Consider the following 18,810-nt stretch of genomic DNA (forward strand, 5'->3'; position numbering starts at 1 on the left):
CAATCCATTGACTCTCAGGATATAGATGAATGGATATAGAAAATGTGGTACACACACACACACTGACTGGATTATTCAGCCACAAAAAAGAAGGAACTCCTGTCATTTGTGGAAACATGCTGGACCTTGAGGGCATTATGCTAAGTGGAAAAAGTAAGACAGAGAAGTATACATACATACTGTATGATCTCACTTACATGTGGAATCTAAAAACAAAACAAAACAAAACAAAAACCCCACCACAAACTCATAGAAAAAAAGATCAGATTTATGGTGACTACAAGTGGTGGTGGGGGGCAGAAGTGGAGGAAGGTGGTCAAAGAGTACAAACTTTCAGTTATGAAATAAGTAAGTATTGGACATGTAATGTACAACATGAGGACTTTGGTTAACACTGCTGTATATTATATTTGAAAGCTGCTGAGAGAGTAGATCCTAAAAGATCTTATCATAAGGAAAAAGATTTTTTTTCTTTTCTTTTTTTTTTTTTTTTTTTTGGTATCTATATGAGTTGATAATGTTAACTAAACTTATAGTGGTCATCATTTCACAATATATGTAAGTCAAGTCATTAGGCTTAAACAGTGCTGTATAACATTTATATTTTCATAAGACTAAAAGAAAAAAGAACACAGGAAGTGTAAAAGGACATTATTACTACTAAAAACACAGACAAACCTTCTACTTTTAAAAAGTAATGGGGTGGGTGGGTGACAAAATATGACCAACTGACAGAACTGACCACACAAAATAGAAAGCTTCATACATTCTTGCCAAACACCTGTACACATATAAAAGAATTCAATGCCAAATAACAAAGATAGTGGGGGAAAACCCAATTTTTGTTTGAAAGTATAGAAGCAAATCAATAATAAAAACTCAGACCCCAGTACAGAAACTGTACAAACAATGTATATGGCTAATTTACAATAAAGGTAAAGGCTAACAATTCCCTCCCTCAAAAAAAAAAAAAAAAAGCCCTCAGGATTTTCTCACCAAGAAAAACCAAACCAACCAACCAAACAAACAAACAAAAAGAAAAACCAGATAAAACAAAACCATCTGATCCCCTGCACCACCCTCTTGCCTCACCTTAGGTGATGTCAGCTCCATGAAATGCCCTTCCCCACACCTCTTAGCCAGTCTTGATCCCTCTTTTTCTGATTTCTTTCCATAAAATTTATCTTCTTTTTTTATTACTTCTACTTTACTTCTTGGGTCTCATCACACACTCCCCTATTGAGTCAACGCTTTAGTTGCTCAGCCTCCAGGATAAGCAACAGTGTTCAGCACATAGTAGGCCATCACTAGGGTTCGGGACATGGCTTTCTGTGATTACGTGGCATCAACTTCAACAAGGGCATTCAAATCCCTTTAACTGTCTTCCTTTCCCGCTCTTTCTAGAGACTAATACAGACCACCACCATCCTTTTTTGACACTTTAAATTTCTCTACTTTGGGCATAAGGCCTTCGGAGTTATTTTATTTTATATAGATAGATAGATAGATAGATGTGTATATATATATATATATATATATATATATATATATATATATATATATATGGAATAGACATGAAGTAACCCACCATGCTACATCCATTCCACTAGACTCCATGGCATCCTAATGCTTGTCCCTCCACTCCTACACTTAAGACAGGCCTCTTCTTTCCTGATCCCACCACCCCACTTCCTTCCCTGGACACTGACAGAGCAATTATCCCTAACCACGCTGTCTCCACTGGGTCTTCCTCGTTATTTTCTAAATAGGACTCATCTTGCCTCTGATGACTCTTTTGGACCCAAGATCCCTTTCAAGCCACTAGCAGCTAATCTCTACATCTGACTTCTTGCCTAAAATCTCAGTTCAAAGCAGAAGAACCACAGCACTGTCTCCACTCTTTGTCTTGGATACTCCTTGAACCATGGGTCTCTGGCTTCTGCCCCTGCTAGCTCACTAACATTGCCATTGAGTTTTTAGTATACATTGTACCTGCCCCCTCTTGACATAAACATTTCCTAAACAGATCCAAACCCGTGTTTTTCATTGCCACATTTACTCTTTCTACTGAAACTCCTTTTTCTTTCAAACTCTCCACTAAGTTTCCTTTTGTGGCACTGGTTCCCACAAGTTCTCACTTTCATTGAAATTTTCTTTTCATTGTTTTGCTCTAATTTAAAACACAAATTAACCATATATTACAGAGTTGGGACACAGCTCTTAGAAGGCATACTCCTATCCCCTTCACATGTTCTGCATGACCTCCCCCCATAGCCTGGCCCTTGTGGTTATTCATATACATAAAGCCAGTTTCCTATCTTTGCTATCTTTGCTGTGTCTTTGCTCTCTCATACATCTTTGCATTTGCAAGTGTTCCCTCGGACAATCTCTGTAACCATATTTGTAAAAATAATCTGAATATATTTATTTCTATTTCTCTCTTTATAATATAACTTATTCAAAAACAGGAATCGTCTTAATACTTGTCTTAATTGTCTAAGTATCTGGAATACTGATGCTCAATAAAATCTGTTAAACCCAAATAACCAATCCCATTAAGGAAGTAGTCATGTCAGCTGTTATGACTGAAACAGTGAATGCATGACTTGGATAAACAGTTCCCTAAATCATTTCCAGAAATGAGAACTTCTATAATTGCTTATTGAAGTTCCAATTCTATTCTGTCAATTTTCTTCCCCAAGTAAACAAGTATTTTTAAATTAACATTTTAGGTATTTGGATTTAAAAGAAAGATATCAACTTTAAAAAAAACAGTATTTTTTTAAAAAAGGTGTAATTTAACCTCAAAAGCTTCTTCTTGTTTGCTGATGTTTCTGAAGTCCTCGGAAACATCTGTTTCTGGGGTGTGTACAAAGTGGTCTCTGCAGATTTCACCTTCTGCTTTATAGGTCTCTCCAGTATCTGTCTATCATCAGATTCAAAATCCATGTGGTATTTGAGAGAAGATTCTGAATCAATGGAGTCATCCTCCTTTTCACTATCTGATGAATATTCCAAAATTTCTGTAGAACTCTGAAAAATATTAAAAGAAATGCAATTAAATCTGGAGAACTCTTTATTCAAGTCCATATTTACATGTCCTTTTATTCCATTATCTTCTGGTTATATTCACTGAAATAACTTTGTAAATAGTTACTTATAGGTTAAACTTTTATTCTGAAATTACTATCGATAGGTCCTATTTAAGAATATGAGTTACTTGGGGCGCCTGGGTGGCTCAGTGGGTTAATGTCTCTGCCTTCGGCTCAGGTCATGATCCCAGGGTCCTGGGATCAAGCCCTGCATCGGGCTCTCTGCTTAGCGGAGAGCCTGCTTCCCCCTCTCTCTCTGCCTGCCTCTCTGTCTACTTGTGATCTCTGTCTGTTAAATAAATAAATAAAATCTTTAAAAAAAAAAAAAAAAGAATATGAGTCACTGCCTTCTTTTCCTAACATTTCCTAAAGTGTTTCTTACTTTCTTCTACTCAATTTCCAATTCAAAATTTTTTTTTGAAAAATGGATTATAAAATTGGACATAATATCACATAAAGACTCCTAGACAGAAGAATCAAAACTTCTTCTGTTGATGTCTCCTTTCTTTACTTAAGACACATGCTAAAATATTTAAGCGTGGTAGGTATTTTATTTTCCCATTACTTGGTAGGGCAGATCAGTTCCATTTTGCTCTAGTATCACCAACAATTTATCCTTCAAAATTCTAAAAATTTCCAGTGTATTAGTAAGCTCTTCTCATTTAATATCCTTACAAAATAATAAATTTTATTAAAATAATTTAATTTAATAATAAATTTCTTAATAAATTTACTGATTTATCAATAAATGTAGTAATTTAATTACTAAATTATTTATTTATTAATAATTTAATAATAGATTATTAAATGAAAACAGTACACTTAGTTGGAATGGATCTTTGTTGGGTAGGCATGGGGTCTCCCATGAGGAGCCCTGTCTATTTTGATGGGTCAACATGGACTGTGTCCCTGGCACTGTAGCAGACACTTGGTAAAGAGAATGAAGAGGATATAAGTGTATGAGGGTTATTGTTGGTAGTTACATGGGTGTGTGTGAACTGGTGTGTGAGTGTGCAGGGTAGCACTAGAGCTTTCATCATTTGCTAATCTAAATATAAAACAAGAAGTTTACTATATTTGGTCTTTTCTGAGGATTCTATAGTTACGTCTTTTTTAAGAGCTTAAAAAAGGACATCACTCATTCCTTACCTCCAAAAAACTGCCTGGGTAGTCACCTGTTACTAGGCACATTTGAAATAAGAAAACGTAAATGAAAAAAGTTCTCAAACAAATAGCTCTCAAACAAATTCACAATCTCAGCTGCATGCTTAAATTACTGCAGGTAGCTGATAACCCACTAATAAGCACTAGACTCACATGTTTTCCCCACAGCACAAATTCTGAATAAATATTAACAACAGGCCACAAAAAAAAAACCACAAAGCAGTTTAGACTAAAAATTAACTTGCTTGAAACTAAAAATCTGTATACACTACTTGAGAACTCCAAACTCAATTCATCTTTTTGTTATGAAAAGTCTTTCCTTTTAGTACCCTAAAGTTTTACACTTCATTCCAGAGCAGGGCTTCTTAACCTCAGTACAACTGCCATTTGGACTAGATAATGTGGTAGGAAGTCTCTTGCACACTGTAGGGTTGTTTAGCAGCATACCTAGCTCCTACCAATAGATGATAACAGCATGGTCTCACCAATCATAACTATCAAAAAAGGCTTGAGACATTGCTAATGTCCCCTGGAAGACAAAATCACCCTTAAGTATGAACCGTTATCCTTGAAAAATGTCAGCAAATAGTCAACCACATTTGGCCTGTGCTGGAGACTCACATCCAGAAGTGAAGGGAACACAGGACTTCATAGGGATGGAGAGGTCAGAACGAAATGCATTAGTTCCCCCTTCTCTGAGGGGATACATTCCAAGACCCTCAGTAAATGCCTGAAACTACATGGTACTGCATCCTATACAGACTATGTTTTTTCATATACATACATACCAGAAATAAAACTTAACGTATAAATTAGGCACAATAAGAGATTAATAATAACTAGTAATAATATAGAATTATAATAAAATTTATGTGAATGTGGTCTTTCTCTCAAACTCTTATAGTACTGTACTATAAGTACATCACAAGAAGAAGTACCCTTCTTCTTTCTCTCAAACTCTTTCTCTCAAACACTTATAGTACTGTACTGCAAGTACATCACAAGAAGAAGTACCCTTCTTCTTGGGATGATAAAATGCCTACTTGATGAGGTGAAGTGAGGTAAATGATATAGGCACGAGTCATAATGTTAGGCTACTAACGACCTTCTGATGATAAGTCAGAAGGAGGATCATCAGCTGCCAGACTGTGGTTGATCCCAGGTAACAAACCATGAAAAGTGAAACCACAGATAAGGCGGATTACTATAGTTATAAAACAATGTGGTAGAAGGATTGTAACTGAAGTATTGCTCAGGCTCTACCGGGAACATGTAAGAAGAACAAAGAAATCCGGGTGGGGCACAGGAAGAAGGGAAGAACTGCCACTTAAAGCTGAATGCTAAGTGTAAGTTAATTAGAAAGAGGAGCAAGTACATCCCAGGGAAAAGGAACAGGAAGAACATGAATATGAGGCCAGAGAGAACAGAGCACATGTGGGAAAATCTACAGGCAGCAGCCAAGAGAGGCTGTATGAGGACCCTGAAAACAACAGCAGGGCATTTGGCTTTATTCAGAGGCGGTGGGGCAATCACTGGCAATTTCCACAAGGGCTAATAAAATCAGATATTAATAGGGAATGATCATCCAAAATACATTCTGAACAGCAGACTCTAATATGGGAGAGAGAAGGTACCAAAGACTACTAATGGGAAAGCAGCTGGCTAGAAGTTCTTCATAATCAAAGCAGAACACAAAGAGGACGTGAGTGGGAGTAAGAATAGGAGAGGTACACTTGAAAGAAAATAAGGGAAGAGATGTAACGACACTTGAATATTCTCACATATGAGAAAGCAGAGTGAAGACAGATTCAAAGAAGACCCTAAGCCTCTGTTTGGGTAACCAGAAAAGTGTGCTCACCTAGAAAGGGAATTCAGAAAATAATCAGAGCGATAGTTGCTGATATACATTTGGTTTTCGTATGTTAATGTTCTGATGCCTATAGAATAGCTGAGGTAAAAGTGGCCAATAGGTAGTGGCTTTAAAGGTCTGGAGTTTTAATAAAGTGATATGGGATAGAGATATAAATTCAGGAATCATCAAAACAGAAACTGTGCATTAAAGTATGTGAGTTGGAAAAGACCATTCTTCTGAATTCTGTAGAAGTGAGAAGAGAAGGTCCAGGCTAAAACCGTGGGAATACCATCAACATTTAAGCTATATTCAGGTGAGAGGAGACAGAAAAGGGTTTTGGATTTGAGAAAAAAAGATTGCACAGCTATAAGAAAACTATGAGACCTTACAAATAGTGCACTATGAAGAATAAATGATGCAAAATGGCCCAGTCAGTTTGGAAGACAGTTGGCAGTTTCTTACTAAACTAAATATACTCTTAGACAATATAATCCAGCAATCATTCTCCTTGGTATTTTACCCAAAGGAGTTGAAAACTTATATCCACACAAACACCTGCACACAGTTGTTTAGATCAATTACTCATAACTGCCAAAACATGGAAGCAACCAAGTTGTCTTTCAGTAAATGAATGAGTAAACTGTGGTACATTCACACAACGGAAAAGTATTCAGCACAGTAGAGAGGTGAGCTATCAATCCATGAAAAGACAAGGAAGAACCTTAAATGCATATGACTAAGTGAAAGAAGCCAAATGAAAAAGGTTACATACTGTATGATTCCAACTATATTACATTAAAAAAAAAACAAAAAACTGTGGAGACAACAAACAGATTAGTGATTGCAAGCAGTTCTGAGGCAAAGATGAAGAGGCAGAGTATTCTTGGATAGTGAAAATACTCTGTATGATATAGTGATGAATATATGTCATTATGCATTTGTTCAAGCCCACAGAATGGACAAAACCAAAAGTAAAACTTAACATACACTATGGACTTTGGATGACTATGACTCGCCAATGCAGGTTCATCAATTTTAACAAATGTGCAATTCTGGTAAGAGATGTTGATAATGGGGGAGGCTATAGATGCGACAGGGCAAGAGGTATACAGCAAGTCCCTAGGCCTTCCTCTCAATTACTGTATACATAAAACTGCTCTAAAAACATAAGTCAAAAAAACAAAAATAGGAATAAATGGAAGGGAAGGTGAAAAGAGGTGACTTAATTCTTTCAGGAAGCTTGGAAATGCTTATGTTAATTTCTTTCAAAAATAGAAAAGACAGCATAAAAATACACATCTGCCCAGCTATGCACATGTATGACAAAGCTGAAGTTAAAATCATGACAATGAAAGTGTACTCCAGACTCCAGTGTATCTTCCAACCACAACCATGAACTTTAAATGAATTTCCTCAAGGAAGAATTCAATAGCATTAAGATTGGTAAGATTCAACAGAAATTTAGGTAGTACTTTGGAATTTCATGGCACCATGACAATCAGTTTTAGGCAGTTTTGGTTTAGGCAGTCACAACTTTAATGAGAACTAGCTAATATATAAGAGTATATTGAGTGCCTACTACCCTCACATGCTCCCTAAGATGCTATAGCTAATACAAGGAAATTTTCAAGTCTATCCTTGCTCTCATGTACTTATAATCAATTTAAAAACTGAAACAAGTAAAAACCAGACTAAAAATACAAAGCAGTATTTGAATAATTCCAGACACATTTGGAATACAACAGATATAGGAATGGAACTCTCCTTGAGCTGAAAATTCCTGAAGAATGTATAGAAAGTCTCACATGGACACAGAAAGGAACTAAAGCTCACCAGACACCACCTGTTTTAGCCCAAGCCTGACAGTAAGGAACACAAATTAATTCTTTCAGAAAGGATGGGGTGTGCATATGCACACACAAGTGTGTGTGGGTGTGTGCATCCAGCTACATTGGAAAACAGTATGGAGGTTCCTCAAAAGGTTAAAAATAGAGCTACCCTATGACCTAGCAATTGCACTACTGGGTATTTACCCCAAAGATACAGATGTAGTGAAATGAAGGGCCATATGCACCCCAATTTTCATAGCAGCAATGTCCACAATAGCCAAACTGTGGAAGGAGCCAAGATGCCCTTCAACAGACAAATGGATAAAGAAGATGTGGTCCACACGTATAATGGAATATTACTCAGCCATCAGAAAGGATGAACACCCAACTTTTGCATCAACATGGATGAAACTGGATTATCCTAAGTGAAATAAGTCAAACAGAGAAAGACAATGATCATATGGTTTCACTCATTTGCAGAACATAAGGAATAGCATGGAGGACATTAGGAAAAGGAAGGGAAAAATGAAGCAGGGGAGATCAGAGGGAGAGAAGAACCATGAAAGACTATGGACTCCGGGATACAAACTGAGGGTTTTAGAGGGGAGGTGGGTAGGAGGACGGGTGAACCTGGTGATGGGTATTGAGGAGGGCACAGAGTGCATGGAGCACTGGGTGTTATACACAAAAAATGAATCATGGAACACTACATCAAAACTAATGATTTACTGTATGGTGACTAACATAATAAAAATTAAAAAAAAATTAAAAGAAACGGTGAAATTAATTATGACAATATATCAAAGGATTACTATTTCTTGTCTAATCGCTCACCAAAATCACCTTTAGAAGTTCCCTCACTGTAACTCAAAATTCTTCTTGGCTCTACTCATTACCCAGTTCCAAAAGCACTGCCACATTTTAAGGTTTTGGTTATAGCAAAATCCCATTTCTTGGTACCAATTTCTGTTTAAGTCTGCTCAGTCTGCCATAAAAAAATAACATAGACTAAGTGGCTTAAAAAATAGACTTTGAGATCTGTGAAGACTGGGAAGTCCAAGATCAAGGTGTGAGTCAATTTGGTTGGAATTGAGAGCTCATCCCAGCTTGCTGATGGCCACTTTCCTGCTGTGTCCTCAAAGGGCAGAGAGAAAGAGTGATCTCCCTCATGTCTGTCTCTCTTTTAAGATTTTATTTATTTATTTGGGAAGGAGAGAGCACATGAGTGAGGGAGTAAGAGAGAGCATGAGCAGGAGGAGGGGCAGAGGGAGAAGCAGACTCTCCATTGAGCAGGGAGCCTGACACCAGGCTTGATCCCAGGATGCTAGGACCATGACCTGAGCTGAAAGCAGACTGACTGAACTACCTAGGTGCCCCTCTTCATGTATCTTCTTATAAAGGCAGTAATTTCATCATGAAGGACCCACCCTCATGACCTAGTCACCCCCAAAGGCTCCATCACCAAATACTATCCCAGTTAGAGGGTTTTAATATATGGATTTTGGGGAAGGGAACAAAATTCAGAACGCAATCTTCTTACATATTTTTAAAGTTTTTTTTTTTTTTTAATTCCAATTAGTTAACAAGCACTGTCATATTATTTTCAGGTATACCATAGAGTAATTCAAAAATTCCATATATTACCTGATGCTCATCACAACTGCACTCCTTATCCCCATCACCTATTTCACCCACCTCCACCATCCTCCTCTCTGGTAACCATCAGTTTGTTCTCTATAGTGAAGAGTCTTGGTCTGTCTCTGTCTCTCTTTTTAGTTTTCCCTTTACCTCTGTTCATTCCATATAGGAGTGAAATTATATGGTATTTATCTTCCTCTCCCTGACTTATTTTGCTAGCATTATACTCTGTACTTCCACTAATATTATTCTTTATAGCTGAATTAACATTCCATTGTATACATTTACATCCATTGCATACATTTACATTGTCTATATACATCTTTATCCATTTATCAGTCATTTTAGGTATTGAGTTATATAAGTTCTTTATATATTTTGGATACTAACTCTTTACCAAATATGTCATTTGCAAATATCTTCTCCTATTCCACAGGTTGTCTTTCAGTTTGTTGATTGTTTCCTTTGCTATGCAAAAGTTTTATTTTGATTAAGTACCAAAAGTTATTTATTCCTTTGTTTCCCTGGCCTCAGAAGACATAACTAGAAAAAAGTTGCTACTTGTGTTCTCTTCTAGGATTTATATGGCTTCAGGTCTCACATTATAGTCTTTAATCCATCTTGAATTTATTATTGTGTATGGTGTAAGAAGTGGTCTAGTTTCATTTTTTTACATGTACCTGTTCAATTTTACCAACACTGTTTGTTAGAGACTGCCTTTTTCCCATTGGATATTCTTTCCTGTTTTGTCAAAGATTAATTGACCAAATAGTTAAGAGTTCATTTCTGGATTCTCTATTTTGTTCCACTGATCTGCTGTGTCGATTTCTGTGCCAGTACCATACTGTTTTGAAACTACATGTTTGTAATAGAACTTGAAATCCAAAATTGTGATGTCTCCAGGTTTGCTTTTCTTTTTCAAGATTGCTTTGGCTATTCCAATCCAGGGGTACAAAATGTTTTTTCCATTTCTTTTGTGTCATCTTCAATTTCTTTTATCAGTGTTTCATAGTTTTCAGAGTACAGGACAGGTCTTTCATCTCTTTGGTTAGGTTTATTCCTAGGTATTTTATTATTTTTGGTGCAATTGTAAAAATGGGATAGTTTTCTTAATTTGTTTCAATACTGGTATATAGAAATGCAACAGATTTCTGTGCATTGGTTTTTATCCTCCACCTTTACTGAATTTGTGTATCAGTTCTAGCAATTTTTTGGTGGAGTCTTTTGGGCTTTCTACATAGAATATCAAGTCATTTGCAAACAGTGTAAGTTTGATTTCCTCCTTGCCAATTTGAATGCCTTTTCTTTTTGTTGTCTGACTGCTGTGGCTAGGACTTCTGGTACTATGTTGAATAAAAGTGGTGAGAGAGGACATCCTTGTCTTATTCCTGACCTTAGCAGAAAAGCTCTCAGTTTTCCCCCATTAAGGATGATGTTAGCTGTGGGCTTTTCATATATAGCTATTATTATGTTGAGGTATGGTTCTATATTGCTGTGGGCTTTTATTATGAATGGATGTTGTACTTTGTCATGCTTTTTCTCCATCTGTTGAAATGATCATATGTTTCTTATCCTTTCTCTTATTCATGTGGTGTATCCTGTTGATTGATTAATGAATATTGAATAAATCCCACTTGATTGAGGTGAATGATTTTTTAATGTATTGGATTCTCTTTGCTTTCATTTTATTGAGAATTTTTGCATCTCTGTTCATCAGAGATAATGACCTGTATGTCTCGTTTGTAGTGGTGTCTTTATCTGTAGCGGTATCTTTGGTATGAAGGTAGTGCTGGCCATAAGATGAATTTGGAAGTTTTCCTTTCACTATTTTTTTTTGAATAGTTTGAGAAGAAGAGGCATTAACTCTCCTTTAAATATGTGGTAGAAGTAGCCTGTGAAGCCTTCTGATAATGGACTTATGTTTGTTTAGAGTTTTTTGATTACTGATTCAATTTGTTTGCTGGTTATTGGATTGTTGAAGTTTTCCATTTGTTTTTTACTTAGTTTTGGGAGTTTATATGTCTATTTCTAGGAACTTATCCATCTTTTCTATATTGTCCAATTCGTTGGCACATAATTTTTCATAACATTCTCATAATTATTTGTATTTTTGTGGTGTTGGTTGTTACTTCTCCTCTCTCATTTGTTACTTTATTATTTTGGGTCCTTTCTCTTTTCCTTTTAGTTTGGTAAGTCTGGCTGGATAGAGGCTTATCAATTTTACTGATTTTTTCAAAGAACCAGTTCCTAGTTTCATTGGTCTGTTCTATTGTTTCTTCAGTTTCTGTATCACTTATTTTTGCTCTGAACATTATTATTATTTCTTTCCTTCTGCTAGTTTTAGGGGTTTTTTGTTGCTCTTTTTCTAGCTCCTTTATGTATAAGGTTAGGTTATTTATTTAAGATTTTTCTTGCTTCATGAGGTAAGCCTATATTGCTACAAACTTCCCTCTTAGAACCATTTTTGCTGCAGCCTAAAGGTTCTGGACCATTTTGTTTTGTTTTGCTTTTTGAAGAATTTATTTACTTGAGAGAGAAGGGAAGGGACAGAGGGAGAAGAATCTCAAGCAGACTCTGCACTGAGTGAGGAGACAGAAGAAGGGCTTGATCCCATGACCCTGAGATTAAGACTTCAGCTGAAACCAAGGGTCAGTTGCTCAACCTACTGTGCCAACCAAATACACCAGGACCATTGTCACTTCATTCTCATTTGTTTCCATGTATTTTTTCTATTTCTTTTTATTTTCTGGTTGACCCATCCATGGTTTAGTAGCATTATTATTTATCCTCCATCTATTTATGGTCTTTCTACATTTTTTCTTGAGGTTGATTTCTAGCTTCATAGCATTGTGATCAGAAAAGATGCATGGTTTACTTTGATCTTTTTGAATTTGCTGAGACTTGTTTTGTGGCCTAGCACATGATCTAGTCTGGAGAATGTTCTATACACACTTGAAAAATTCTACTCTTTTAGGATGGAATGTTTTGAATATATCTTTTTAATCCATCTGGCCCAATGTGTCATTCAAAGTCACTGTTTCCTTGCTGATTTTCTGTTTAGATGATCTATCTATGGATTAGAGTGGGTGTTAAAGTCCCCTACTATTATTCTATTATTATTAATTCCTTCATTTGATTATTAACTGTCTTATATATTTGGGTGCTATGTTGGGGTGTATAAATATTTATAATTATTAGATCTTGTTGGATTGTTCCCTTTATTATTATATAGTGTCTTTCTCTGTTTCTTGTTACAGTCTGTTTTAAAGTCAGACTGGGTGGATCAGTTGATTAAGCATCTGCCTTCAGCTCATTCCCCCTGCTTGTTCTCTCCCTCCCTGTGACATATAAATCTTTAAAAAAAAAAAAAAAAAAAAGTCCATTTGTCCAATGTAAGTATTGCTATCCCTGCTTTCTTTTAAAAAAAAAAAAAATTTTTTTTTTTAAGATTTTATTTATTTGACACACGGAGATCACAAGCAGGCAGAGGCAGCCAGAGAGAGGGAGGCAGGCTCCCTGCTGAGCAGAGAGCCTGATGCAGGGCTCGATCCCAGGACCCTGGGATCATGACCTGAGCTGAAGGCAGAGGCTCAACCCACTGAGCCACCCAGGTGTCCCCCACCCCTGCTTTCTTTTGACATCCATTTGCATGGCAGATGTTTCTCTATCCCCTCACTTTCAATCTGCAAGTGTCTTTTGTCTAAAATGAGTCTTGTAGGCAGCATACAGATGGATCTTGCTATTTTAACCATTTTGTCACCTTATGTCTTTTGCTAGGGAGTTTCTTCTATTAAATTCAAAGTAACTAATGATGATATGTACTCAATTGTGATTTTGTTTTATGGTTGTTTCTGAAGATTTTCTCTGATCCTTTCTTGTCTTTCTCTCTTTCATGTTTTGCTGATTTTGTTTGGTGATATATTTGAATTTCTTTCTCTATGTTCTTTGCGTATTTATTAGTGGTTTTTGATATATGGTTGCCATTTGGTTTGTATATAACCTCTTCTGCATACAGCAAAATATGTTGATGGTCATTTAATTTTGAACCATTCTTTCCGCCTCTCTTCCCAGTGTTTTAGGTATATGTTGTCATATTTTACACCCTCTTATTTTGTGAGTTCCTTGACTAATTTTTTTTTACAGAAATATTCAGTTTTACTGATTTTGTGTTTCCTACCTTCATACTGTCACTTTTGATCTTTCCTTTCCTCTCAATAAGTCCCCCTTAATATTTCTTTCAGGGCTGCTTTAGTGGTTATATACTCCTCTAGTTTTTATTCGTCTGGGGAAACTCTCGCTCCTTCAATTCTGAATAATACCCTTGAGGGACTATTTTTGGCTGCAGATTTTTCCCATTCAGCACTTTGAATATATCATGCCTCTCCCTGCTAAAAAAAAAAAAAAAATCCCCTGCTCCTTTATGGGGTTTCCTTTGTATGTTATTGCCTTCTTTTTTTCTTGATGCTTTTAATTTTCTTCTTTACCACCATATTTTGCCACTTTAATTACAATATGCCTTGGTGTGGATCTGCTTTTGTTGATTTTTGGGGGAGTTCTCCTTGCCCCCTTTATTTAGTTATCTGTTTTCTTCCCCAGATTAGGGGAAGTTTTCAGGGATTATTTCTTCAAATAAGTTTTCTGCCCTCTTTTCCTTCTCTTCTTCTTCTTCTTTTTTTTTAAGATTTTATTTATTTGACATACAGAGATCACAAGTAGGCAGAGAGACAGGCAGAGAGAGAGGCAGAGAGGGAGAGGAGGAAGCAGGCTCCCCGCTAAGAGGAGAGCCTGATGTGGGGCTCGATCCCAAGACCCTGGGATCATTACCTGAGTGGAAGGCAGAGGCTTTAACCCACCGAGCCACCCAGGCGCCCCTTTTCTTTCTCTTCTTATCCTGTGACTCCTATGATACAAATGTTATTACATATGAAGGAATCACGGAATTAAGTCTATTCTCATTTGCCTAATTCTTTTTCTCTTTTGCTCAGCTTGATTACTTTCCATTACTCTGCCTTCTAGATCATTAATTCGTTCCTCTGCTTCTTCCAGCTTACTCTTCATTCCATCCAGTGTGTTTTTCATTTCATTTATTGAGCCCTCTATCTCTGCTATGTTATTCCTTAGCTCTGTGTTGAGTCTTCCATTCTTTTCTTTTTGATTTCATGAGTATCCTTATGATCAATGCTTTAAATACCCACCAGGCATGTTATTCATACCTGTTTTACTTAGATCTCTGGTCATGGACCTGTCTCATTCTTCCATTTGGGATAAATTTCTCTGTCTTCTCATTTTGTCTAAGTCTCTATACCTGTTTACGTGTGTTAGGAGAGTCAGCTATGTCTCCTGTTCTTGAGGGTAACAGCCTTATAAAGAAGAGGTCTTCTAGAGCCTTACCATGTATCACCCCCAGGCCCCAGGGCCTGGTGCTTCCAGGCATGTCTCCAATGTGTACTGTGTATGCTCTGTTGGTTTGTCCTGGCCACTTTATCTTTCAGGCCAGTCGTCTACAGAGGCTCTCTTTGCCTACCATGGCAATGTTTTCTCCCCAGCTTAAATGCAGTGCATTTTAACTAGGTGTGCTCTGGTTTGCTTGTGAAATGAGACCTGTCACGACTGCTGCCAGAACCAAGTCCTTACAAAACTCCGAAGTCAGGAGAACCACTGTAAGCAGGGCTTTGGGTTGGTCTTTTGGGGGAACCAGGACTGTGTCACTGGGACTGAGGCAAATAAGACTGGGAAGGGTGGTTTGCGGGAGCACTGTGTGTGTATGCGGGGAGGGGTACTTTGATGTAAGCATGTTAGGCAGCAAGTGTCAGCACTGTGCTGGCTCCTACAGGTAGCTCTGTGCTTATGTGGAGGGGTGGTAGAGGGAAATGGTGCTGGCCAGTTCCTTTCTTCCTGGAGGGTTCTCTCCAAGAACACTGCATTTCTGGGACATGCTCCCAAACAAGCAAATAACCTCCCCACTCTGTGTCCCAGACAGTCTTCAGATCACTGTTTCCATGCTTTATGTCTGTGGGTTCTTTACCAGCCCTCACTCCAAGAGCAGCACAGTGCCCTCCAGGGTCTATTCCAGCCAAGCCCACTGACCTTTGAAACTCTAAGGTTTTAGGGGCTCACTTAGTTGGTAGAGCATATTGTAAGTTAGAGCCCCATACTAGACGTAGACATAACTTAAAACAAAACAAAACAAAACAAACAAACAAAAACTCTAGGCTTTAAGCTCTGCCGGTTGTCAGAAGTCAGGAAATTCTACCTCTCTCACTTTCCAAGCCAATTGCTATGGGGATTCATTTTATCCCTCTGTGCTTCCCTGTATGTTAGTCTGTCTCTTGCCCTTTTCTGTGACAGTGGCTTCTTCCTGACTACAGTGCCCACAGACTGTTTCTACCCACAGACCATGTCTCCACACTTACTACCTTCTTTGATAAGGCCTCTTCCCTACCTTTAGTTGCGGAGTTTGTTTTGACAGTCTTCAGGTCAATTTCTGGGAAATTTAGAATGATATGATCGTTACCTAGTTGTATTCATGGGATGAAGCAAGCCTAGAGTCTTCCAACTCCCCCGCCATCATCCTCTCTTCTTATACTTCTTAATTTTTATTCTGACAGTTATGAAATATTTCATTCTTGCTTAAGTTTGCATTTTCTTGATTATCTACAGTGTTGATCTTTGCATTTTTTACTGGCTTTTCACATTTCTTTTTCAGTGAATTGCTTATTCATATACTTTACCCATATTTCTAGTAGAAGAGACATTTATTTTTTACTCAAATGGGTCTAAATAATGCGTAGATTGAGAGGTCATCAAAAAACTATTATTATAACTTAAAAATGACAGGAAAAGAACAAGTACATAAAACTGAAATCCCTTCTAGTACCTGAAGAAAATTTTTTCAACCAAAGAGTTTTTTAATCATTATCTCTGGTAGACTGCTTAGTGTTACACAGTGACCCAGTGTACTTGGGCAACATTTTTGTTCCTTGAAAATTTTTATTCTTTACCAAATCACCATTATACAAAATGTATTACTTTACTTCAAAACTGAATCTCAAGTACCAAAATAAAGCTTTATTTTTTTCTTTTGAAACATTTATATTTTCCAATGTTTTCTCTTGTTTCCTTTAGAAAGTGAACCAACTGGTGCCCTCTTAAAATTTTCATATGAAGTTACTTCTTCCAGGAATACAGCCTTCCAGTATTACAGAAATAATACTGACAAGTAGATCTGAGTCTTTTGTAGCAAAAAATTTACTGCAGTGATCAAATTCACAGAGCCAAAGAGTGACTATGTAAATACAATCATTATTTGCCAATGTTTAAAACATAATAGACTTATTAGTATTGTGATTCCTTTCCTTCCCTCTGACCTAATAACTTCAGAACTAGGAGACACCTGAATTAGTGATTAAATATCACAAATGCCAAGATCGAAACATGAGCAAGGAGTAGTTCCTGTGAAATCAGTCACCGAAAGACAATGACAACATTGTAAAGTGTAACTGAAACCACCTGCAACTTATCAAAATCATAGTGTGTTCAAAATTGTCTGTTTCCAAAAGTGAGCAATACTGCTATAATAGACCACTGTCACAATTATTTCTGATTTCTCTTTTCAGAGAACTATCCATGGAGGAGATAGCCTTCAACATCTAAGCAGCCACAGGTGTGGCCTCATCCATGCCTAAGCAGCCATGTGTCTACTGTGATTTGCCTCAGGTAGACAAGTCACCAAAGTTGGACCAATCAGATTTTCAACTGAGAGATACAGAGTCTGGGAAGTAGAAGCCAAGACACACTAATGGTTAATCTCTAAATGAAAGATCCATGATTTCCTGCTGGTGAGGTTCCCAGAGCTCCCCTGAGACCCAGCTCATCCTTCACCTTTATCTTAAGATTCCTTGGGATACACAACCATGATTCCAATAAATTTCTTCTTCTTTTAAAGTAGATAGATTTGTTTTCTATTGCTTGTAACCAAGAGGCTTAACTATCTGCTAAATATTTACAAAAAGAAAAAATTTTCTATTAAATATTTATTCAGTAGACACTATGTGCAAGATATTATGCAGGAGAGAAAATCTGAGACATAGTTCCATAAATAGCTTGAAATCAAATGAAGGAGATATTACAAGCAAGGTTCACATTAAATGTTACAAATGGGAGAAGAATGGAGCCCTTAATTCTGCCCCATCTGTAACAGCAGACATACCAGGAGAGATAAAACCTATACCAGGTCTCAAAGCATTGGAATATTTATTTATTTATTTATTTATTTATTTATTTATTATTTTAGTGAGAAAGAGCACGAGCAGGGGAAGGGGGAAAGACAGGGAGAGAAAGAGAGAGAGAGAAAAACAGACTTTCCATTGAGTGCAGGGCCCAGTGCAGTGCTCGATCTCATGACCCTGACGATCATGAGCCAAAATCAAGAGTCGGACACTTAATCAAATGAACCATTCAGGTGTCCCTGGAAAATTCTTAATACACGAAAATGAGTAGAGAGACAAAAGCACATAAGTCAGGAAACTAGAATGGATATTCAAGATATATGAACAAGTCCAGATAAAGTTTGGGTTCACACTAGGAAGCAAGAGACAATAAGAATAAGATAATAACACTATAATCCGACTGTGTGTGTGTGTGTGTGTATGTGTGTGTATGTGTAAAAAGAACACACATGTTCTCTTACATAAAGACAAACCAACAGACCTATCAACCATGGGGAATATGCTCAAATTTATTTCTTGGAATAATGATGGTCAAATTCTTTCACATGCTTTCAAGGTAGCTTCTAAGTACCAGTGACTGGTCTGAGTCAGTGGACGAGTCCATGCATTCAGACTTGTTTCTATTCCCAAACCCACTGCTGAAATTCACTAACAAATTAAGTTTTGATAACATTTTAAGGTACTAAAAGTAATTCAATACAATTCACTTATGAAAGTGATTATTAAATCACTATTCTAAAATTGTTTGGTAACCAATAGTGCTAATGAAATACTTCAGAGGAAGAGTCAATTGGTTCAAGTGATGAACAAAGGAGGCCAAATTTAGAGACAGGACAGTGGTGCTACTAATGGAAATAGAGAATACCTTCAGGAGCAAAGAAAAGGAAAAGAAGATATTATTTCCAACACAGGGAGTTTTAAATGATCATAGGACTAGCACAGAGACATAGAGCCACCTGGCAAGAAAGAGGCTGGAACGCATCTGCTTGGCGAGGAGGCCAATGGAG

The 18,810-nt window shown here is 37.0% G+C and overlaps 1 protein-coding gene across 5 annotated transcripts in view; it reads right to left on the bottom strand.

The window, feature by feature from the left end:
* SPIDR (scaffold protein involved in DNA repair) overlaps positions 1–18,810 on the bottom strand; it is a 676,929-nt gene that overhangs the window by 352,791 nt on the left and 305,328 nt on the right. For all 5 annotated transcript variants that reach the window (XM_047723664.1, XM_047723668.1, XM_047723665.1 and 2 more), the window contains one exon: positions 2,804–3,033. In XM_047723664.1, the coding sequence (XP_047579620.1) occupies positions 2,804–3,033 (230 nt within the window). The remainder of the gene's footprint in view (positions 1–2,803; positions 3,034–18,810) is intronic.

Source organism: Lutra lutra, chromosome 4, assembly GCF_902655055.1.
Source record: "Lutra lutra chromosome 4, mLutLut1.2, whole genome shotgun sequence".
NCBI lineage: Eukaryota > Metazoa > Chordata > Mammalia > Carnivora > Mustelidae > Lutra > Lutra lutra.